The sequence below is a fragment of the Danio rerio genome, chromosome 13, assembly GCF_052040795.2.
Source record: "Danio rerio strain M-AB ecotype USA chromosome 13, GRCz13ab, whole genome shotgun sequence".
Classification (NCBI taxonomy): domain Eukaryota; kingdom Metazoa; phylum Chordata; class Actinopteri; order Cypriniformes; family Danionidae; genus Danio; species Danio rerio.
Window position 1 is genome coordinate 32,028,835 of NC_141033.1, and position 25,718 is coordinate 32,054,552.

Sequence of the window (25,718 nt, forward strand, 5' to 3'; positions counted from 1 at the left end):
TCTGAGGTTCTGTTGTTATGCTGCTATGTGCAGTTTAATAAAACACAACATATTAAACTGGTGTTTCCTTATTTTCTATAAAAACATACTAGAAATTGTGGCTCTATGGCAGGGGTCATCAATCTCGTTCCTGGCGGTCCGGTGCCCTGCAGGGTTTAGCTCTAACTTGCCTCAACACACCTGCCTGGGTGTTTTAAGTATACCTAGTAAGACTTCGATTAGCTTGTTCAGGTGTGTTTGATTTGGGTTGGAGCTAAAATCTGCTGCACACCAGACCTCCAGTAACCCCTTCAGGTGACTCCTGCGATGGGTCTCATTTATAAAGCTTTGCACAGAAACTTTACCAAAAGTGGACATACATCAGGATAAATAATTTACAAACTGATGATTGTTGCTGATAAGATTATTTAAGGTGATTCAATTAAGTCAATATTTAAGTTAAATGTGTTAAAAGAGTTTATTCACAGCTGCACACATTCTCCCGACAAGTATTTTTGTATTTTATAGACCACAACTTTTGCATGAGAATTGCCATACACAAGTTCCACATGCTTTGTGTGTAAGCCTCATTTATAAATGAGATCGTATAGTTAAAATAGCTTTTTTTATCTGCATTTCACCGTTCTTCAAAAATGTCTACATAAGTCTGCAAAAATATATAACACTGCAGTGGTTTTTGCATGTTTAAATTAAGAAATCTTAGATACTTTGCCTTTACAAGAAGCTCCTACATTTAAACTGTTTGTCCAGAGCTCCGTGACCTCAATCAGAGGACTCCAAAATAAACTGGTGCAGTCCAAAATAAAATGTACACATCTTGGTTAAAATGTTCTGTTTTTCTTTTATCCTTGTCCATCAGTGCACTTTACAAGTTTGTAATCCTCTCTAAAAAAAACTGTAATCCTACTTGCTTCCCACAGGGTATAATTCCATGTCATTTGTGCTTTTACCCCCCCAGAGCTGCTTTTGCTATCTGAAAACAGACTTTTCTCATCGCAACAATCATATGCAGAGGGGACTTCAAGAACAAAAAGACATGTTAAAAAGTCTTCACCCTTCAAAAACGTATCACAGTGTATGTCTTAAAAACCACAATTACTGTAAATAGAGGTTTAGAAAAGCCAGAGAGAGCAAACTCATAATTTGTTAAATCTTAACGTGACCACCAACACATGGTTTCTGAAATATTTGTACACAATACACACAAAATAAAATCTTGTATGTTGAAAAATAAATCTGCATAAAATCCAGGCATTAAAATCTGTACTTAAAATAAATGGTGGAGAAAAAATAGGTCACCAACTGCACTGCCGGCCCATATGATGAAATGTGGCATTAAAGGAAATATAACAGTTTTTTTTTTCTTTTCAATCCTACAATACATTAAAGAAACTGCATTAAAAACTGTTTATATCTAATGACCATTTGATTTGAATAAAATATTCATTTATTTACAAAAGGTGAATATAAACAGTGGTCACTCCATGTATTTTACATTTAATACTGAACTGCATAAAAAACTGAGAAGGTAAAATAAATTCATGAAACGTTTACAACATGATAGACAAACTGTGTGGTGTTCCTCACAGAAAGACAACTATACACAGTCCTTTTTACAATATTTGTCCTTTAGGAGTTTATCAAACTAACTACACATTTTGGCATGTTCAACATCCACAAGAAATTGTATGAGACCCAAAATGCGTGTATTTGGTAGCCTCACGGAAACTACTGTGTTGTAAAAAATATATATTATAATTATAATAACAAAACATTGTTCCCTTTTATAAACCACATATACTAGGTAAAACAAACATCATATGATGAATAATTAATATAAAAAATCAGGCATGTTTAATGTCTTTCAATAATCTGCAATCAAATTTCTATTTCTGAATAAGGTATCCACAGATGGAAAAATATCCAAAAAGCTTAAAGTAAATGTGAAGCTGTAATTTTCCACCCAGAAGAGGGCAGTGCACGGTGTCATAGTGATTAGCAGGGTGTTAGTCTTGGCTAGTGACACTTTCCCCCATTTTCATTAGGTTCAGCTTGCAATCCTAGCTGAACTCTGCACGCAGTAGGAAGTATACAGTAAGTAGCTTGCAGCGATGGCCTGCTGGGTTGGTGTGCTTGTGTAAATCCTTCCTGAAATTATCCTTGTCTGTTGAAACTTGTCAATGAATTAGCCTGGGAAACTGTCTGCTTTCCATTGAACACTGAGATTTTCACATGCATTTCAACTTATCAGTATCGGTTGGCCATGTTTTTCTGTTCCAGTTTAAGTTTGAGCTCAGAAACTAGCGCTGTATTAACAGGATTGTCTTTACACCGGTGGGATTTCTTCTTTGACTTGGACGCTACAGATGCAGAAACTGTAGGTACTGTCCATTCTCGTTCACCATGTCTACAGTGACTTGGCAATGGTGGAGGCATGACTGGGGCATTCGGAGGTGATGGAGGTGTTCGATGAGAACACACTTTGATGTTATTGTTAAAGTTGACATTGTCTGCTCTAGGGATCTCCTGCTCTTCTCTGAATGGTTCTTGGAAGTCGTCTTGTTTCTGGGGTTTACGCTTCTTTCGTATGATGCGACGGGAAGGTAGAATCCTGTTGGCCTTGTTTCTTCTCACAAATATTACAGTAGAGATAATGACTGTCACAAAGACTAAGATTAGAATAACACCACTTATCAAGCCTAGGAAATGCATGGGATTTTCCCTACTATTCATAAAAAAGGACGTCAAAGGTCCCTTGAGTGGAGTCTGTAAAAGAGCACAAAGAGAAGTCAAGTCCATAGGACTCATGAATGATATACTGTAGGCTTCTCACTGTTTGCTTAGAGAGACATGATAAAAGCGAGGCAGATATTCAATTCTAAGAAGCCAATAGCAGTCTAAATACCTTTAGTAGTAGTGATAGGCAAAATTAAGCTTTTCAAAAATTGGAATTAAATGTAGGCAGGTTAAACTGGTGCCGTGACCCGGATGGAAGTGAGGTTTGGGGGATGTTTGAAACAAAGGCTGGCTAATAGGAGATGTGCAAGTAAACATTCCTGGCATCAAGAGGCAGATTAGTGACTGATTAGTACACCCACACGGAATCTGTGTGCGCAAAAATCTGCAGATTTTCACAGATTTAACCCATTATTGAGCCTATTTTATTTTCACTTTTTCAGTTTTTAAATTAATTTCAGTAATATTATTGACTAAAATGAAAATGTTCATATGATTTATTTACAATACAGTTTGTAAAGTCACATTTTCTGTCTTTTAGTAAATACAGTTGAAGTCAGAAATATTAGCCCCTCTTTGAATTTATTTTTGTTTTTTAAATATTTCCCAAATTATGTTTAACAGAACAAAAAAAAAATGTCCACAGTATGTCTGATAATATTTTCTCTTCTTACTCTCTTGTAATAAATCAGTGAAGCTAATAATTCTGACTTCAACTGTAAATTATATAAGAGACTTGCTTTCTTTACCAAATAAGTGGATCTAATTGGATTTGTATTGTAAATATTAAATACAAGTTAAAAATGTATTATTTTTTATTTCACATATTAAGTTTTTAGTTATAATACTCCCAAAATTATTCCGCATAAATTTTCAGATTTTTTGCAAAATTCTCTGCAGAAATAGCAAAAAATGTCAGCAGATTCTGTCTGGCCCTGCTGATTAGTCATTGTCTTTAGATTTCTTGTAAGACCGCCTGCCTCCCATGTTGGAAACACCAGTTCAAATCTCACTTGGAGTGGGGAGAGTAGAACTAGAGAGGTTATAGTAGTGTTGTGACCAAAATGTGAGTGAGGTTTAGTGGGATGAGTGTAACTGAGGCCACCTAATAAGAGTTTGTGCGAGTAAACCTCATCCCCTTGGCCTCATAAGGCACACAAGTGACTGACACTCTCTTTAGTGTCCTTGTATGTAATCCTTCCTCCCATGTTGGTTCAAATCCCATTTAGAGTGGGGTGAGTATAACTGGAGGAGTTACAATGGTGACATTACAGGCATAAGACTGAGGTTTAGTGGGATGAGTGTACCTGAGGGCAGCTAGTAAAAGCTGTGTGAGTAAACCTCACTCCGCTAGCCTCACAAAGCACATTAGTCAACAACATGGATGGACATATCTGCCATTTGGTTAAACATTGCGTGAGTTAAACATTGCATCTACCATGCTGAAAATGTTTAAATCCCACTCTCAGTGGGGTGTGTTGAAAGGGAGGGGTTACATTTGTGCTGTGACTGTTTGAGGAAATGTAACAGAAGCTAGTAAGAGCTATGTTAATCCCTGTTGAGAGCGACGACACAGTGAGAGTTAGTGTTCCTGCCTCCCATGTGAGAAACATTCATTTAAATCCTATTTACAGAGCAAATGTACCAGTAGGGTTATACTTGGTTAATCAAGTTAAAAAGTGAATATTAACTAATATTATTATTGCAGACATGTTTTCTTCTCATTATAGAAACTCTAATTACAGATATGTGTTCTAAACCTGTCTACAAAATTATATAATTGGTCTGAGAGCAGATCCTAGTTCATTGATTCACAGAAATAATTGCCCCCTTGTGGCAAAGCAAAAACATTTTGAAATGTTCTGAAATGTTTCAGTGCTTGATCTGAATCACTAGCAGAAACTATTATTTGCTTTTAAGTTAGGTTAAAAGCTTAGCAGTGCTTTACAAGTGCCCATCACTACTACATAGATCAGAAATGTCTAATAGAGCCGCTCAAGATAATAAATACAGTGTGACTGCATGGCATCTCAACAGCAGAGAATTGATTGATTACAATTGATTTGATGTTCAATTTAAAGATAATTTACAAAAGAGTCTGGTTGCACAGTAAGACAAGATCAGAAGGGTTGAATGGGGCACCCAGAATTGAGACCATGCAGCCTCATTGTCAATCTCTACTATTAAGGAGATAGCTGACCTAAAAATTAAAATGTACTATTTACTCACCTTCCATGTGTCCCAAACCCTTATGAGTTTCTTTGTTTAACTGAACACAAAAAAAAGATATTTTGAAGAATGTCAGAAACTGGTAATGACTGACTTTCATAGTATAAGAAACATAAATACTATGGGCGTCAATGGTTACCAGCTTCCAAAAATGTTCCAAAATAACTAGTTTTGTGTCCTGCAGAAAACTCAGATAGGTTTGTGACAAATGAAAGGCGAGTAAATGATAATAGGATTTAAATTTTTGGGTGAGCTACTCTTTTAACAACTATAATTTTGACTGAATGGAGAAATGGGTGATAATTCTGAGCCAAATAAGTGCAGATTAAAATCTTTCTGGAAAAAAAAAATGTATTATAAGTGTGCTTGTGTACTCTTTTACAGACTTTTTACTTTCGTTTAAACAATAAAATGATGGTAGGATCGAAAAAAAGGAGAAAAAAGAGAAAAACTAAGTATTTGTGTCAGAGTCAAAATTTCTCATGGTCAGGGCCTCCTAATAATCTTTCTGATCTTGCCCTTTGGCTGGACCCGGGACTTTTTCACAGATTTCCAGAAAATGAATGTGGATATGAAAACAGTCAGACAGATGGCGAAGACTACAATGCTCAAACAAATGCCGAAAACAGTCCAGGGCCGAGTTCTCAGACTTAAGAAGTATGAAAGCATTCTGGATTTGATCTGTAAAGCACACAATAACACAAACTCATACTATTTTGAATAAATAAAAAAATAAAAAACTTTAGTAACACTGTATTTACTAGCATGCATTGAAGAGCTATAGGATTGATGTAGGATCCTAATAAAAAAGCACTATTAAACACTAATATACACTTACCGCTTCTGTGATGTCAATCTTTACCACTGTGGTTGTGCTAAAGGATGGTGAACCTCTGTCTTTAGCCTGAACAACAACAGACCAGGTACAGTCTCTCTGATTGGTGATATTCTGGACAATGTCCATTGACTTGATGTACGGCTTCAGCTTTATTTCTCCCGTGTCTGCATTAATGTCAAATATGTTGTCTGGATCGGCTTTCATTATGGAGTATTCAATGAGATTGTTGGGCTCCTCTGCATCTTCATCAATCGCCTACAAATCATCAATCTCAGTCAACTTATACTTTCACCAGTCAGATAAACCAAAATTTCAAAAAGTAAAAAAACAACATACCTCTATTTTGACAGGTGCACCAATCACCATGGTCTGCTCCAAAGAGTTTTCATTAAACGCTGGTGGATGGTCATTGAGGTCAGTAATGGTGACAAAGACTTCCGCGAGGCTGTATTTTCCTTCAGGGTCTTCGGCTTTCACGTAGAAGTTATACTTGGATTTGACCTCAGCATCCAGACTGGCCCAAGGCTGAGTGTAGATGATTCCAGAATCAGCCTGAATGAGAAAGCTGCGGAAAAGATATAGGACAGGAAATTAGTTTTATAGGGAAAATCGGGATTAGAAAGCGGTAGTTGTACAGGGACATGTTAACATGATTTAAAGCTTTGAGAACACAGTGGAAAGGAATCAACATAACAAAACATCATGCCTATATAGTTTACTGAATTCACTCCATTGTAAGTTAATATTGGCATCATGTCTGCATGTATATACAGTGCATCTGGAAAGAATTCATAGCGCTTCACTTTTCCACATTTTTTTTTTTTACAGCCTTATTCCCAAAATGAATTAAATTCATTTATGTCCTCAAAATTCAACACACAATATTAATTAATAATTAATTAATTAAAATTAATAGTTGCAAAATTAAAAAAAAAAAAAAAACTGAAAAATCACATGTACATGAGTATTCACAGCCTTTGATCAATACTTTGTTGATGCACCTTTGGCAGCAATTACAGCCTCAAGTCTTTTTAAATTTGATGCCATAAGCTTGGCACACCTGTCTTTGGGAATTTTTGCCCATTCCTCTTTGCAGTACCTCTCAAGCTCTATCAGGTTGGATGGGAAATGACAGTGTACAGCCATTTTAGATCTCTCCAGAGATGTTAAATAGAATTTAGGTCTGGGCTCTGGCTTGGCCACTCAAGGACATTCACCGAGCTGTTGTGCTTTGGGCCATTGTCCTGCTGGAAGATGAACTTGCGACCCAGTCTGAGGTCAAGAGCACTCTGAAGCAAGTTTTCATTCAGGATGTCTCTGTACATTGCTGCATCCATCTTTCCCTCTATCCTGACTAGTCTTCCAGTTGCTGCTGCTGAAAAACATCCCCAGAGCATGATGCTGCCACCACCATGCTTCACTGTAGGAATGGTATTAGCCTGGTGATGAGCGGTGCCTGGTTTTCTCCAAACATAACATCTGGTATTTATTCCAAAGAGTTCAATTTTACTCTCATCAGAACAGAGAATTCTGTTTATCATGGTCTGAGAGTCCTTCAGATGCCTTTTGGCAAATTCCAGGTGGGGAGTGGGTTCTGTCTGGCCACTCTACCATAAAGGCCTGATTGGTGGATTGCTGCACAGATGGTTGTCCTTCTGTAAGGTTCTCCTCTCTCCACAGAAGAACGCAGGAGCTCAGACAGATTAATAATAAATTTGCAACAATTTCAAAAAACCTTTTTTCACATTGTCATTATGGGGTATTGTATGTCGAATTTTTAGGAAATACATGAATTTAATTCATTTCAGAATAAGGCTGTAACATAAAAAATTTTCTGGATGTACTATAGTTTACTGAATACACTCTTGTTGTAAATCAGTCTCAACATTAGGTCTTTGTATATATACACACTGTAAGTACAATTATTTCACAAGTGGTATTTTTGAGTATTAACTTTGTTATTGTACAACTTTTTCTTGGTCAATCCAAAATGTTACGAAACCCTCAAACCTGAACATTTAAGTAATAAAAGTGAAGTTTTGACCTTTTAAATAGAATATCTACAGCACATGTACAACATTATCAGGCAACTATTAATGTTCAGAAATATTATGCAACTAAATGAAAAAGAAAGATTTTCCCATCTCGCTTGTTTATTTTGACCTGTTAAAATGACAATAAGAAACAAACTCAAATCTTTACAAATAAACATTTCTGAAAAAAACAAAAAACAAACAAACACCTCATTGAATATAATAGTCACAAAAGCCTTCCATTTACTGAGTCAGTCAGTTTACTGATCTGGTCAGAATCAACTTTTTGTGCAGCCGCAACCACAGCCTACCAGACACTGTTCAGAGAGGTGTACTGTTCACTTTGACTGTAAATATCCTGCTTAAGAAAGGCCCAAACATTTTCAATAGAGTTTAGTTTCGGTGAAGAAGGGGGCCATGCCATTAGTTTTTCATCTTTAAGGCCTTTACTGACCAGAGACATAGTGGAATACTTTAATGCATGTGGTGGAGCGATTTAAGTCTTCTTGAATGATGCAAACTTTTGTCTGTACCATTGCTTGAACAAAGTTTCTTCTAAAACTTGGCAGTAGGTTTGCCAAATTCAACCCAAAAAGGTCCAATTAGCACATCTTTTACAACACCTGCCCATACCTATAACTCCACCTAGCTGACATCTGAGTTGAAGTAAAGCTTTCTGTGTTCATTACTGAGCACATCTATCTGGTCAGTCAAAAGTCGCTTTCATCACATCAGTCCTTAAAAATCTGTTTCAGATATTTCTTGGCCCATTCTAGACGTTTCAACATATGTGTCTTGTCCAGAGGTGGTCGGGTTTCAGCCTGTCTTACCATGGCCATTTCTCTGAGAACAGAACACCTTGTACTTCTTGACACTCCAGGTAGTTTGCAGTTGTGGATAGCTTCCCATAGTTGTGGATTCCTGATAGCTTTATGTTTGAATCTTCTCAAATATTTGGTGGTGATTTTGCATCTTTTCTTCTTAACACATTTCTTGTGATCCTGTTGACTATTTGCTACAAAATATTTGATGGTTCTGTGGTCACGCCCCAATATCGTATATATTTCAAGAATTGTAAAGACTTATTGCCATTTTTGTTTAGTTTTTTTTAAAGAAAGTTACATCTCTTTTTTGTCCCATTTTCCTGAGGAGAAGAAACTGGTGAATAATTTTGTGCACCTTGATATAGGGTGTTGATCTTAGGCCACATGCTCCCTCTTTACACAAATCACCTGATATGCATTAAATCCAATAAGCATTTAAGTTTATACAGCTTGAAGTTGGAAATTATGGATAAAATGATAATATGGTCAAAATAATCAGTGTAGTTTACTGAATACACTCTGTTGCTATAATTTAATCTTAACCGTAAATCTATGTTTATATAGTTTACTGAATACTCTCTATTGTTGTAATGTTCAGGGTCATAAAGATGTTTTTATGCTTTTATGAGACATAGCTACATTTATTTGAACAAAAAAATACAGTAAAAACAAGAACATTGTGAAATATTAGAATGCCAAATAACTGTGATGTGTTAGTAAATGTTATTTACTTCTGTGATGACAAAGAGAATTTTCCTTCCTATGCAAAATATCATTTAAGATATTATTTTTTTAAATGTGTGTATATGTGATTTAAGATACGAGAAATGAACATAAAATTAATATATGCATACAATTCTCTTTTAGAAGTGCGATCTATGATTACAAGGGCAAAAGGATTGGTAATGTTTGGCATCACTTAATCTTTATAGCAAACATGCCAATGATCTTGGTTAAATAACAGAACATTTGTCAATTTTCTGTAAATTAATAGGAAATTGTAATTTAAATTACTACAAAGACCATAAATATTGAATTTAAAAAAATGTCAATAAAAGCCATTTTGTTCAGTTTTACGTTTTAACAGTTTTAATGTCAAAAATGGTCAGAACAAACATTCCACAATGCCAGATAAAAATTTTAAATAAGTGTATTCACACAGATATTTATATAAAAAAAGAGCACACATATGTACGTACGTACGTATGTATGTATGTATGTATGTATGTATGTATGTATGTATGTATGTATGTATGTATGTATGTATGTATGTATGTATGTATGTGCTGTCAGGGATGGGCAGTATTTCCGATAAATGTATTTCAAATACACAGTTTAAATACACAATAGTATTTTGTAATTTGTATTTGGTAGGGCTGATAAAATGGATTAATATTTTGTATCAAATTACTTTAGTTTCTTGTTTTTTTTTTGTATCTTTAAAATACTTTCTAAGAAATCTACATCATAAAAATGCACCCTCTGACTGGTGCTTTGGATTTTATTGACTTTTCCATTTAAAGATGAATTAAAATCCTAAGAGAAAGAGTATACTGTACAAATAGTAGATTTGCATGGCATGGTGATGTCAAATGTTTGTTGTTAAAACAAGCAACATAAAGTCCTACAGTGACGATTCCTACAATACTTCATTGGGTGTTTGAAATGCCTGTAGTTGATCAGTAGGCCCACTGTATAGTTAATGAAGAGGAAAGATGTAAGCCTTAAGATGTCACAACATATGAAACGCAAATATTTAACCAAAAACTCCTACTAAACTAAAGAGTTCAATAGCAAAAAATGGATTTCTGAAAAATTCTGTGAACAAAATATCTAAATTGACTCTTTATTTAACACCCTTTTAAAGTATTAAGAGGTTGAATAATTATTGTACAGAAATGACGGCGATTTTACCAGCCACAATCGCTATCAAACATTGTTTACTTCACTGAGTCATTTTAATGGGTAAGGGATTGACTAGATAGGTCTAAATAATGGAGGTTGTGCAAAGAAATGTCATGCTCCTTTGTGAAAGTATTTTTTTTATTTCTAAAATATAAAATACAGTATTTTATTTTTATACGTTTGTGGCTGCTCTATTTTGTAGTTTATGTTGATACACCTAAAATTGAAGTATTATTTTAAAATACATTTAAATTTATTTGTGTATGTATGTATGCATGTATTTACACACACAAGCTCTCTGTTTCTAGCAAGAAATGACACACTTCTCCTTTATGCGGGGCTGTTACATGAGCAGGAGAACAGTCTATTTCCTGCCCAAATCCCATTAGTGGATTAACCAAGATGGAGGGCTAGGTAACTGTGTGCAGTGCTCTACAAATTTAAATAATTCGTTTCCATATACAGAATCATTCTGATGAAATCTGCTGTAATCCACTAGATATAAATACAGACAATGATAAAATGTGAAGAATGAAATCTAAAAGGCTGAATATTATCAGGTAAATAAAACAAGCTGCTATTAACATGCTGTGTGTGGTCTGTCTGGCAGAATCATCCAGAAAAGATCCCTCACTCAATTAGCCTTCTAAATAAGAGAGTGAAAAAAAGACCAAACAGCAAGACAAATGAAGCGCACCGTAAAGATTTAAAAGGCTTTTCTGCCTACAAACTATGACTCACACATTCATATGCAATGCATTTATGCTCTGCAAAATATAACAAACATGTAACTATCAAAGATTTGATGAATTTATGGGTTTCGGAATATTTGAGGGTTGGAGGACAAAACTCTGCTCCAAGACATTCTGAATAGTTCAGATATGCATGCTTTGCCTTTGGAATCTAATAAAGAAAGAAAATCAAACCCTCTTGGGTACAGCTAGTCCGGAGTACAGCTAGCAAGTCTTACAATAACATGAAGCTTTATTGGAAGTTGTTGAAAATTCTTTTTGAATTTCTTGCTGTAGCGTCTGTGATGAATTTGATGTGCTCTTTCATCCCCCCTCTTCTCCCATTCACTAAATAGTCAGGGGTTTTTTAGATAATGATGTTGCATAAGAGACTGTTTTTTTTTTTTATGTGGCTTATTCCAGTCAGCTGGCATTGCATCAGTTGGATCTTTAGCTTTAAAAAGACCACAGACTCTCTGAAAACAAGAGGAAGTGCTTCTTCATAACTTTAAAGATCAAAAGCCAACAAGTCTCCAGGCAGCAGGTTTGTGGAGACAGTAGTGTGTGGACAGTTAGGTCAGATCACACACACATCTTTAAAAGTTGTGAGAAAATCTTTTTGGGATGATATTCTTGCACATAAAATACCTAAAAGCTTTTTATTTCTGCTTATGGGAAATATTTAAAGGCACAGAACCTAAAAGTGAACAATATTTATGTGAGTTTCTTCTAGCTAGAAATCTGATTAAAGATATATCTCTAAATTGCAAAATAAAAATAATAATAAAACTGCAAGATAAATAAATAAATAAATAAATAAAAAAATAAATAAAATCTTGCAAACTAGACTGGGAAAACTTGTTGATATTTAAATAAACCAAGTAATAAAATCTAAGTAAAAAAATGGAATTTTTAATAATTCAGGCTAATAATTCAGGAGGGCTAATAATTCACACTTTAACTGTATATGTATGTTGCTTGCATGATGTGTACTTTACATTTGCCATCTATGCATGATTTATATACAAATAATTATAATAAAAATTGAAATAAAGGTGGAAAAAATAAGCGAAAAAAGAGGGAAAGTAAACGTGAATACTTACATGTCGGCTCCAGAGCCATAGATGGAGTATTTGACTACACCCCATATACCAGAATCGGGATCCATGGCCTGTGGAGAGCAGAAGGGGACAAACGTCATCAGCTGGCATCTGTTCTTATGAATAACTGTCATGCCAATATCTACGTAACAGACCAGATGACGTTTTGAGCCAAAAGTCAGAACGTTAGGGAGATGTGGGATTTGTTTATTATTTGTGTTCCTGGTTGAACCATGTTTTTATGTCCAAGGTCAAAATCAGGCAGGTCATTAACAAAATTGTACTGCAAAAACCGGATAAATGCTGCATGACGAGCACTTAGTTTATCTCAACAGAGTTCAATCTCTATCCGCTGATAAAGGGCAGAGCAGGACAAGTTTACTTTCTGATGGACAGAGTTTAGCATTAGACTCATGCAATGGGGAAATATTTGGAGAATGATAATGAATGACAACATTCAATTTATGTAATTAATTCCTGTAACAGCAAATGTAAATTTCTTATAAATACAGTTAATAAAAAATATTGTGAAAATATTACAATTAAAAATAGCTGTTTTCCATTTGAAAAAACTTAAACAGGTTATTTTTTTTTTGCAAGTTGGTAAAAAAGAATATATCATTAATAACAACAACAACAATAATAATAATAATAATAATAATAAGTAATAATAATTATCCTCATGTTATTTACAGTATTGTTACGATTAAAGTTAATCTATTTTTTTTGTTGCGCATTGTATGTGTTTTTTTCCCCCCTTTGCCTTGCCTTCTTGTGTTGTTTTTTCATATCCCATAAGCTCCCATGGTAATGTGATCCAGGTTCGGATTGACTGCTGGTCACAGAGAGCTACAGTAAATATAAAAACAGAACTTCCGGCATAGTTCGAGGAGCTCATTTTTGGTACAACTGTTGCTGGGAGTGAAGAACTCCTGGATTTCCCTATACCTCTGGCCGACGTACAAATTTTACTATTGTCAAAATATGTCCATGTATGCTTGCAACTTTTTCAGAGATTAAGTTTGTAGGGGTGGCCTGCCTATTTATTTTGATTACTTTTGAACTTGTTTATGTTTAGGGAGGAAGGTAAGCTTCCTGTATTTTTCTTTAAAAACTTACCGGTTATTTAGTTTATTTACTTTGTAGATTCTTTTGTTTATTTTGGCCAGTGGCCACCCTGACGAGATGCTCATTTGAACTGCTTCTTTTACCTACAAAAAAATCCATTCAATTATTTTTAACTGACTGTCTGTGTTTGGTTGTCGACCAAAGGGGATCTTCATTCATTCATTCATTCATTCATTCATTCATTCATTCATTCATTCATTCATTTTCTTTTCGGCTTAATCCCTTTATTAATCTGGGGTCACCACAGCGGAATGAACTGCCAACTTATCCAGCATATGTTTTACGCAGCGGATGTCTTTTCAGCCACAACCCATCACTGGGAAGCAAAGGGGACCTTTTGCATACATTTTTTTGCTTCCCTTGGGAAATCCACCACCACCTCATTTTGTTTATTTTGCCTATGCAGTTGATTTCTCTACACTTGAAGCGTAAATGTATTTATTTTCTTTTGAAAATTATTTAAAATGTATTTTAGGACAAAAACAATGCAGTAAAAGCAAATATTACTATAATTTAAAATAATTTTAATGTATTTGTTTAAAATGTAACATTCTAAAGGATGGCACAGCTAAATTGACAGCTTTATTTATGACAGATGAATCATAAATACAAAAAAAGGAACACATATTAGTACAGAAAACAGAAAGCTGACAGAACCCAAACTGTGGCATTGCATTTTGTACCACATTTTGTTTCTGGATGAATAAAATTAAATCACAATTGTGCTTTCAAAAAAACATTAAAATAAAAATATAATAAAACGTCAAAAGGTATCAGTTTATTTGAATAACCAAAAAACTAACAAACAAACAAACAAAAACATTTTACTTGAGGATTCTGATACAAAAAAGAGATGTGACAGTTTTGCCATCTGACCGTCATAATAATTTGACCTCATCCTGATGATATTTTTGTCTAATAAAGCACAAATCTGAGGTTTTAGTGTTACACAACTGAATGAAAATGATAGCCATCTGGCAGCTTACCACGTAATAGACTGTTTAGCATGATTTTGGATTCTGTTCCAACCCCTCAAATGTTATATTTAGATTAATAATGCGTATAATGCGTCTTTTTCCCGAAACTGAGCATAGTCAAGAGAGGATGACGAACATGTTAATCTTTTTGTGTTTACAATGTCTAGAATGTTCTGTACTCACAGTCACAGACACAACATTGGATCCTCCGGGTGAGTTTTCTGGGATCCGGGCGATGTAGAAATCAGAGGTGAATTTGGGAGCGTTATCATTGGTGTCCAGCAGATGAATGATAATGTCTGCAGTGGCACTGAATCTCTCTGGTGTGTCGATCTCTACAGCCAGCAGCTGCAAACAATGAGCATTTGAACACATTTTAGGTGCTGATTAAATGTCACTGATTGATTTAAACTACTGTACGCAAACGATCCGTAATTCTTGATAATATATTATTGTGTAGGATCTCAATTACATGCATGATCAATAAAAATGTAATTGATCATTTAATTTTAGTTGCCTTTTAATGCAAAAGCAAGTTTTTTTTTTTTGTGAGGAAAGTTAACATTAAAAAATCCCCTTTAATAATATTAATTTGACAAATTTTTTGTTTAATACTTTTATTTTAGCAACATTTAATCCAAAAGACTGGTTCATATGTAAAAAATATCTGGTAAGCTGCTGTATTGTATTGTTAAATTAAAGCATATAGCAGCTATTATTTCCCATACTTTGAACGATTATATATATATTTTTTTGTCCATATATTCAGCAATAAATCCATAATTTATAAGGGTCAAAAATAAGATGTCCAATTTCTACACACAATTAAGATTGCATAAGGAATTTTATATACAAAGAAAATGTCTAATTAATGGTTTAAATAACTTTTGTAAAAATACTTTTCAAAATGTGAGCGAAAAAATCTTCATTCATTGTAACAACAGATATATTTAAGCAAAAAGGAAACAAGACGCTTAATAATATTGTGTTAAATATATATTAAATTAAATCAAACAATAACTGATCTTAAAAAATGTCAACAAACAAAAATACATAATTTAAATATTGAAATGTCGGTCTGGCAAATGCATCCACTTAGAATGTTATCACTCGATTGAATGTGAATCAGTGGTTATCAACTGATAGATATGGGCCAGTAGGGGCCTTCTACGCCTACTGTTAGGCTAAGAAGGCTGTTATTATCCATCCACATGGTTGGTCAGCAATACTAATAGAGAAGACTCTAGATCCAGATCTGTTTTTACATTACTGTGATGGTTGGGTTTAAGCTTGGGTTAGACATTAATAAAATACAATTAATGGGAAATTGAATGGATAATATAAATAATTATCATGGTTAATCTGCTTTACTAATAGAGAAGACTGCAGATCCAGATCTGTTTTTGCATTACAGTGGCAGTCGGGTTTAGGATTGGGGTAGATGTTAATAAAATACAATTAATGGGAAATTTGATAAATATTATAATTAATTCTTGTGGTTATTCAGCATTACTTATAGAGAAGACTCTAGATCTAGATCTTTTTACATTACTGTGACGGTTGGGGTAGGGGTTGACGTTAATAAAATACAATTAATGGGAAATTTAATAAACAATATAAATAATTCTTGGTAACTTCTGGCCACAGCTGTATGTGATCTACAGCTGACTAACCATGTGGATGGATGATAACCGCCTTCTGAGCCTACTAGTAATCGCAGAAGACCTCTACTGGCCTATATCTATCAGCTGATAACCACAGATAATGTCCATTCAATTGAGTGATACTATTCAAATTGGCTGGCAAATGAGTGAAATAGTTTTGATTTGAAGGATAGTGTTAAAATATAATAAATAAAAATACAAACAATAATTTTGGTTATTATTTTATAGCATTTCATGACTGCTATCCCTTCATAAAGTATTTTATTATTATTTAATAATTCTTATTATGTCATTATTTTGTATTACTTTTTCTCAAAACATTCCTGACAAGACCGTTGGTATATAAAACACTGTTACACTGAATGACTTCATAGTGTGTTCTGTAAATCAAGGTTAAATTGTATTATTATTTGTGAATAGTGATAACCATTTTGGTTCAGAAAAAAAGACTAACAGCTGTGAAACAAAAAAAATTCTACCTTAAAAGTCAGGAACTGTGATTTCTCAAAATCCATTGCAGCAGAATCCTCCACTAGGACAGTGACTTGGGCTTCATTCAGAACAGTTTGAGGAACCACTCTTAACATGCGGCCCGGGCCCACTAGTCTGAGGTTGAATTTTGCATTTGATCCCTAAAAACAAATACGTAGCACTTTTGATTACAAAATTTCATAGTAAGCCATTAAAACACAGAGCTGGAATATGTCAAAGTTAATCAAAATGTATGTAAAACATTGTATCAACAACTGTGCTGATCCATGTGATCTTGTTTTTCAGATGAATCTGAATGTGACTAAGTGCTAAATAACTGAAAACATTATTGCATAATATGACAAAAGCTTAAAAGGGACCACCTGCTTGTTTGGGTGCATTTACGTAACATAAATGACAATGTTTTATTATGATTGAAAATCACTCCTAAAAAACATGGAAGTAGCGCATTAAACTAATGGTGTCTTATCTCCTATTTTTAAATAATATCACTTTTTTTGCACTACAAAACTGCCACACACAATCAGCCTGTATTAAATTCTCTTAAAACCAAAAACAGATAACCAGATTTTCTTTGTAATGGCTCTAAATCTGCTAAAACAATTTTTTTGCTATGACAAACCCACTGCAAAAATGAAAGAGAGATGTTTCTGACCTGGTCGGAATCATTGACTGTGATTTTCAAGCCCCTCAGAAATTCTCCCTCTTGAGGATGTTCATACATTGTTAATTCGAACACATTTTGAGGTCCATTCTCTCCATAGAATGTGGGTGGATGGTTGTTTAGATCCACTACCCGAATGGTCACAGTGGTGGTGGCAAAGTCCAAGCGCTTTCCTTCTGGACTGATTTCCAATGCCTGAGAAAGAAAAAAAAATCACGCATTATTATTGTTACAGCTAAATACCAACCAGCAGGCATGTTGTATTAATTCGCACAAAATGCAACAAGGACATACGTATAAAAGAGATGTTGCTAAATACATCTGATACCAGAAAACAAAACAAAAAAATAGGCAAAACTAATGGAATGAAACAAAACAAAACAAAGGAAGCAAAACAAAACTATAAACTAAACTAAAACAAAAGATAAAAACAAAACAACACCGAACAGAAATCAATCTAAAAACAATGCTAAACAAAAAATACACAAAACACACACACACACAAAAAAGTGTACCTTGACTTTAATATTAAAAACTTCCCTCCTCAGGTCTGCTGGGTACAAATTCAGAGTGATGACTCCACTGGTTTTATTAATGGAAAAGGACCCATCTGCTCCTGAATACATTGATGCATTGATTCAGCATTGTGATGTGAAAAGTCATTATTAAATTACTTTCTAGCCATCAATCAACGTGCAAAATAATAACCAATACAACATACCAGAGTCCAATGAATATATGATCGTATTTGGATTATCCATGTCTCCATCTTTGGCAGAAACTGTAAATATCTCAGATCCCTGTAGACAAAATTAGATCTTAAAGGTCTTTTCCGGCTGATTTAAGCCACATGCTGTTTGTATAGAAGAGCCATCTACACTACCTAACAAAAGTCTTGTCGCCTATCCATGTTTTAGCAATAAATAACAACCTGACTTCTAGTTGATCAATTGGTATCAGAAGTGGCTTATATGAAAGGTAAAGGTTTCTAAATTACACTTATTTTACCCAAATAAAATATGATCATGCCTTGATTTTTAATTATTTCATTAGGACAGTAAGGTTTGACTTTGCTAAGACAAATGTCTTGTCACTTGACAGAAATAGTGTACAGAATAGAATATAAAGTCATTTCGAGTGGAAAAAGAATTTATATTGTTTATGACTCCCATGAGCTTGGACGACTGCATCCATACATCTCTGCAATAATTCAAATAACTTATTAATAAAGTCATCTGAAATGGCAAAGAAAGCGTTCTTGCAGAACATTCAGAGTTTATGAAGATTTGTTAGATTCATATTTAATTCCTCTTCCATCTTACTCCAGACAAGCTCAATAATGTTCATATTTGGTGACTGGGTTGGCCAAACATGGAGCACCTTGACCTTCTTTGCTTGCAGGACCTTTGATGTGGAGGCTGAAGTATAAAAAGGGGCACTATTCTGCTGAAGAATTTGCCCCTTCCTGTGGCTTGTAAATTAATGGGCAGCACTCGTGTGTCTTGATACCTCAGGCGGTTGATGTTACCATCCACTCTGTAGATCTCTTGTAGGCCCCATACTGAATGTAACCTCAAACCATGATTTTTCCTTCACCAAACTTGACTGATTTCTGTGGGAATCTTGGGTCCATGCGGGTTCCAATAGGTCTTCTGCAGTATATGTGATGATTGGGATGCAGTTCAACAGATGATTCTTAGGAAAAATCTAACTTTTCTAGAAATCAAGTTATTGTTTGTTGCTCTTACACCTTGGATTGATGACAAGACATTTGTCAGGTGGATAGAACTCCACAAAGGTTTTAGCAGATATGAACAGTAACATGGACAAACTTTACCAAGTAAAATTATATTTTATTATTATTATCATTATTTTTTATATTATTATTATTATTATTATAATTATTACTACATAAAAAAAAATTGTTAGTACAAATATCAAAACTGTTTCAGTACAATTTATTAGTAATTTCTGAAGAATCACAAAACATTGAAGACAGGATAAATGATGTTAAACATTTCTGATTTCTCTTCAGTCAGCAGAAAAACAAATTGCATTTTAAAAGATTTAATAATAGAAAAAGATTTAAACATGCGTATTTTACAATATTTTTAATAAACAAATACAGCTTTGGTCGGTGTACCACAGTGACAGAACAAATTGTAACCAACCATGTTCTTTGAATGGTTGTGTCTATGTATAGTCCCATTTTCCATTCATTATATGCATTAAAAAAAAAAAAACATTTAGCAGGTAGAAGATTCATTTTTAAATCAACAGAAGCATATACTGGTAAGAAACCATGCAGGAAAATTATTGTGGAGTGTTATGATACTCACTGGCGAAGAGACTTCATAGACATAACCAAAGTAAGGAGTTCCAATAAAAATCGGGGGAGAATCTTGAGTGTCGATCACATTTATGGTCAAAGTAGCAGATGATGACATCACTTGTTGCTTGCCCTTGTAAATGCCTCCTCCATCCTAAAAACAAAATAATTTATTGTGATGCAGGAAGAAAAATAATAGCTGGAAATAGATGAACAAATGCTTGACCTTGTAAAATAACAAGAACTAAATGACTAACTCTCACCTTTGCCACCACAGTGATGAAATGCGTCCGCGATTTTTCATAATCGAGGGATTCTCCAGGTTTTATCCGCAGCACGCCGCTATGATGGTCAATGGCAAACTTTGGGCTTTGCTCACTGCTCTGGATTTAAGAACAAACAGAGACATCCTTTGAGTTACAATAGCAGGGTTTGCTTTTAAAACAGAAATCTTTGACACTGGATCATTTCAATCCTCAAGAATACAGAATCCTGAGGCAGGCCTTATCCTGCTTTACAATTCACACTGATCATGATTTATACAGGTAAACAATTAACTTTTATTTAATCAGGATAACATCACTGACTACACCTTCCTAAAGCTGAGATTAACGCATTCTCCTTTGCATTTCTGGGGTGTTAGTGCTGTTAACTGAACAATTGCAGAATTCAACCTGTTTACATAAAGGTTTTATTTGTGAATAATAATATTACAGAATGTTATCAGGTTTTTCCTTTATTTTGACTGCGGTAAGAATAAAGCAATATTTTCTGCACTCTATTTGGCTTTATTTCCCCCTTAAAACAGTGAAACTGCTTTTTGAATATACAGTAACGGTAATTCAAAGACTTAAAAAAACATGACAGCACATCATTCAATTGGCTGTTGGTTGCTAAAGATATATTCAAACTCCATATTGTTTCTTCCTGCATGTTAGGTTACACATTTAAGTGTTTCTATTGCAAAACGTCCACAAATCAAATAGCAATGTTTCATAAATTAGCAAAAAAAAAAAAATGATGATAACCCAGGGTTAGGTGCAGTATGAAAAACTTGTTTTTGTAGGTATGGATTTACAGTAAACAATGTTTAACTGAAGGATAAATAACCCATTCCAAGTAGAAACAGCACAGTGCAATCTTCAATCTGAAAGCATACAGGTTGTGCAAGTTTAAGCTATTTCCTTACTTTCCTATGGCTTATTCCCTTCTTTTTCAGGGCTTGCCACAGCTGAATGATCCGCCAGCTACTACAGCATGTTATATCGACAGATGCACTTTTTACATAACCCAACCCTGAGAGAGCAACCTCGTGCAACCCAACAAAGACAAAGCTAAATGACTGTAAATGAGTGTGGAATCATGCGAGATGTGAAATTCATCACACACAGGCTATGGAAATTATTTTTACTAGATCATATTTATAAATGAAATAATAAATAGACTTGATGTGGTAGTCTGTTGTACTGGTGTCAAATGGCGTAATGCACATATAACAGTACGCGCAACACTATCATTATTTGAATTAATAAAAATGAGCACAGCGAAACAGAATTTTTCATTTTGTTCTCACATTGTATACATCTGGCTCTGCAATATGAAGTTAACACCACAAAAGAGTTCTAACTCTGCTTTGTTCCTGCCCCTGATAAAAAGCAATAAAACTGTGCTAACAATTGTGAAACATTCCTTTATCCAGGGTGGTAAGTGATACTTAGAATGATGATAACTCTGGGTTAGGCAGAGTGTGAAAAGCCCAATTCTTATTGTTTTTACACATTAAGGTAAAGGGAATATAGTGTAATCGCACAGACCTTGTCATTGATTAAAAAAATACAGATATTTAGGTTTATGTAAGGAATAATGTAAATCATCACAATATTGAACATGGTTTTAGTGGTTATGACCAGCTTTTGTGGATATACAGTTCTATCAAGGGCTTTGGAATAATGAACAAATATGTAAAAAGATAGGTCAAAAATAAAAAGGAATATAAATAATAATTAGTTCTCTCAACTGGATGCTACGCTGTAAAAAAAAAATGCTGGGTCTACACAATTCATTCATTTTGTCCCACCAAAAATCAATTAAGTTAACAAATTTAAGCTGATTGAACATAAATAAAGTTTTTGCCCAAAAAATGTCCAGAATTGTGTTGTTTAAGCTTATTTTAAATAAGTAGCTTGAACAAGCAGCAAACATGTTTTTTTTGAGAGTACAGTACCAGGCTTTTGCCCGTATCAGATTGTCTGGTTGTGAATAATTGCTAAAGCTTTTATCAGGATATACAGTACAGTAGCTGTGTAAAAACATTACTTTAACAGGTATAATTACCTGAATTGTTTTTACTGTACATGTTCAGAACAAATACACATTTGCAACAGATGTAACTGCACAAGGATGCTACAACAGGTAGCACTTTACAATAAAGTCTCAGTAAACATTATTAATGGATTGAAATCAGTAGTGAGAAAAAGACAGATTAATTACAGTAACTATATTTTATTAGTAATTTATTTTATTTTATAAAATGACAACTACTTTATTTTGATGTGTGATTAAGCACTCACTGAGAGCATAACAAGCTGAGGTGTAAAAAATTCCAGCTGTTGTTGTCATTACATTGCCCTAAATTAACTGATAATACCAAAGGATCACAATTTTCTGCCATTGAATATGAATAATAAATGAAAACCAATCACCTATTAAGTCTTCATTTGATGCTGTTATGATCACCACTGATAATGCAGAAAATTAATGTTCTTAAAAAGTACTCAAAGTATAAAATAAATAAATAACTATTTACAATATTGTAACACATACAATATTAATATTGTGAATGTTCATTATCACAATATATTGAATTATATTTATATTGAATATCTGCATATGCTTAGATGTTACCTGAAGGAAGTAAGTGACTGATCCTCCTGAGCCGGTGTCCCTGTCCACTGCCTGCACCTTATAGATGCTACTTCCAGACGTTGTGTTCTATGTTCAAACACACACAGAGTCAAATCACTTTAATCAAAAATGTTTACTGGCCAGGTATCTTCCAAAATACATTCTACAGGAGCCTGAATGAATAATATAATGACAGATTCTCTGAGACTAGACTCCTCACCTCTGGCACATCTACGATGGAAGGCATGTTTTGAAACTGTGGTCTCTCATCATTGGCATCCATGATAAAAACTGAAACCTTTTCAACTACCTGACAATACATCAAAGTATTAGAATGATCACATCTCTGGTACTGATATACGAGTCCTTAATCAGTCGTAATACTTACTTTATTAAGGCTATCAGAGATGCTGACAAAGACTTCAATCTCATCTTGTGCCTGTGATAATAAATAAACATAGTGTTATAAACGTTTTCTCAGCATTCAAATTTTAACACTTGAAACTAATTATAAATAAAACTGTGCACTGTACCTCTCTGTCAAGGTCCTCTATTAATGTTACTACTCCAGATTTGGGATGAACACGAAAAAACTCTTTGGATCCGGGTTCAAAGGTAATTCCATACTTTACTGGCTGGCCTTCTGGGTCAGTTCCATTAAGAACATATATCTGTGTTCCTGTAATATACAGATTTAAGAAAATAGTTCTGTACTTTTAGCATTCACACAAGTCAAGATGACATTTTGATGTTTTGCAGTATATTACATTATTTTTAGTCATACTGTTGGCCCCAGACTCCAGCTTTCTAGACTTTTTTTAACTATTAAAATGAATATGTCATTTCATTTTAAACATTTGTCATTTTTTTATTATTATCCTTTAAGAAGAAATTCTGAAGAACAATTGGTCCATTTTGACTTCAATAATTTTTTCCCTAAATGTTGAAAGCCTTCTGGGGTACTTAAGCAAACTCTGAACAGGGGGGCTTAAAAATATTAGCTAAAATTAACTGCAGTGTTAATTGCATTAACTTTAGTTAATTTAGTTCGATTTTTCATTAAATCCCCAAAATTACCCCTATTTCCTTCATCTGTTCTTTTAGATAAGTTTGAATAAATTAAAAATGAATAATAATAATAATAATAACAATCATAATAATAATAATAGTAATAATAGTAATATATTAAAAAATATTATTTCAGCCAACAAAAACAAAATAGAGTAAATGATTAAATATAAAAATTTTAATCTTAAATACTAAAATATATATTACTGAATATAATTAAATATAATTTAGTAATGTATAGTTTATATTAGGTTAACTACACTAAAATATACTCTTATTAGAGCTATAAAAACAGTTTATGATTCTTGTTTTGTTTTGTTATTTGACTTACATGCAATGTACGAACAGCAGTGGGTTTATTTGGCTCCTTTTTGATTACTTTCCTGTTTTTTTTTAAATCGCCTAAAGTAAAAACTTGCCAAGACAAACATCTTGTATGTATCTGTCCATTTAAGTGAACACCAGTGGCCCAATGTAGCCTGCACAGTATGTTCGTGTTTCACTCAGACTCAAATAGCAAAAAACTAACCAGGGAACAATGCCTCTTTGACGGCTTAATACGCTTTTAACTCTTTTTTTAGCATCAAGCATGTCCAACAGGAGACTGTATATTACGACAGTCACGTTACATGCCTCGACTGATTTAAACTTAAAGGAACAGTTCACAGAAAAAATGTAAAATGTTGTCATCATTTACTTAAGTTTCTGTTGAACACAAAAAAGAGAAACTGAAAAATGTTAGGAAAAAACAGCAATTGTATAATTCCATAATATATTTTTGTTCTTACTATGAATGTCAATGGCTGTTGTTTTTCTAACGTTGGTTAAAAAAATCCTGTTTTGTGCTCAACAGAAAAAAGAAGTCAATAAAAGTTTAGAACCACTTGAGTGTGAGTAAATGGTAAATTATTTTAAACAAATACATTTGAAATAAAGAGGTTGTGCTTTCTATTTCTGCTGTTTTTTTGTTTTTTTTTTTCGTTTGGGATTTATATTTATCTGTAATGAAAATAATGTTACATGTGGGATTTTAATGTGGCATTAGTATCAAAATATCTGTGGCAAAGAGCTAATTTGAGTGCATTGTGTTTGATATTCCATATTGCTAAGTTATATTTACCATATCCGAAATATTGCTGCTCAAAGATTCATCTCAATATTTTTGTGCTTTTCTGTTAAAAGTAATTTGTCAATTCTAGCAAGCTTCCTGTAAATTTTAGATAACAGAACTGTAAAGAGATACTGTCACCTTATTCACACAGATTTTAAAACCACAACTGGTTACAGTTTGAAGGAAATTTGCACAAATTATGAGGACTGTATATTATAACCCACATTCTTTAAAAATATCTTCTTTCGTGTTCAGTCCAAAAAAAAATTAATTAACATTTGGAGAAATTTTAGAATGATCTACATCTAGAATCCTAAATCATAAACTGTAAAAGTCATGGGCCTCTAAACCAATTTGAAACAATAACATGAGCCAATTTGTGATCTCAAGCCTACTTTCAGCAATATATACCTCAATCAACAATGAAATCTTAAGAACAAAATGGCCAATGGTGCACCAAGGCACGTGGTATCAGGAAAACAACAGTCGCCATCTTAATACGGTTTACACCTAGCCAGATGAGACTAGGTCAGTTTTCAAATCACATGGTACAAAATCGTTACCTCTTGGTGTATCCTCTGAGAGATTGAGGAGTGCCATATTTCCGTTGTTACTGTTGGGCCCATTATCATAGAAATAGGGTGCATAGTCACTCTGTGCTATAAACAACAAGCAGACATCAGATTAGCATAACCTCAATTAACAGTGTAAAATAACCAGATTTACGAGGACAACTGTATCAATTTGTCATTTTACTAACATCAAGTTGATCACACATAATGTAATAACACTAATAACTCTCTCTATCCACTTGTCTGGGATTACTGGTGTCTTACGTCATAAACAGCTCGATATCCCTTGGTTTACCAAGGCTATTTTACTATATAAATTCATTTATGAAATGAATTTATATCTAAGTTTAGATTTTTTGTTGTTCAGGCAAGCCTGCATTTGCTCACCTCCTACTGTCAAGCAAGAATAAAGA

At 33.8% G+C, this 25,718-nt stretch overlaps 1 protein-coding gene across 12 annotated transcripts in view; it reads right to left on the bottom strand.

Annotated features, from left to right (window-relative positions):
- Window positions 1-1,045: 1,045 nt before the first annotated feature.
- Window positions 1,046-25,718, bottom strand: part of cdhr1a (cadherin-related family member 1a) — a 221,458-nt gene continuing 196,785 nt past the window's right edge. For 7 of the 12 annotated variants that reach the window (XM_087277818.1, XM_087277814.1, XM_087277820.1 and 4 more), the window contains 16 exons: window positions 25,297-25,392; window positions 23,088-23,233; window positions 22,943-22,993; window positions 22,775-22,864; window positions 22,555-22,641; window positions 19,914-20,033; window positions 19,661-19,804; window positions 18,043-18,121; window positions 17,837-17,937; window positions 17,313-17,516; window positions 16,645-16,797; window positions 14,685-14,849; window positions 12,400-12,467; window positions 6,140-6,368; window positions 5,804-6,058; window positions 1,425-2,766 (listed from right to left, as the gene is read on the bottom strand). In XM_087277818.1, coding sequence (XP_087133944.1) covers window positions 2,248-2,766; window positions 5,804-6,058; window positions 6,140-6,368; window positions 12,400-12,467; window positions 14,685-14,849; window positions 16,645-16,797; window positions 17,313-17,516; window positions 17,837-17,937; window positions 18,043-18,121; window positions 19,661-19,804; window positions 19,914-20,033; window positions 22,555-22,641; window positions 22,775-22,864; window positions 22,943-22,993; window positions 23,088-23,233; window positions 25,297-25,333 — 2,448 coding nt within the window. In that variant the 5' untranslated portion in view covers window positions 25,334-25,392 and the 3' untranslated portion in view covers window positions 1,425-2,247. 12 annotated transcript variants of the gene reach the window in all.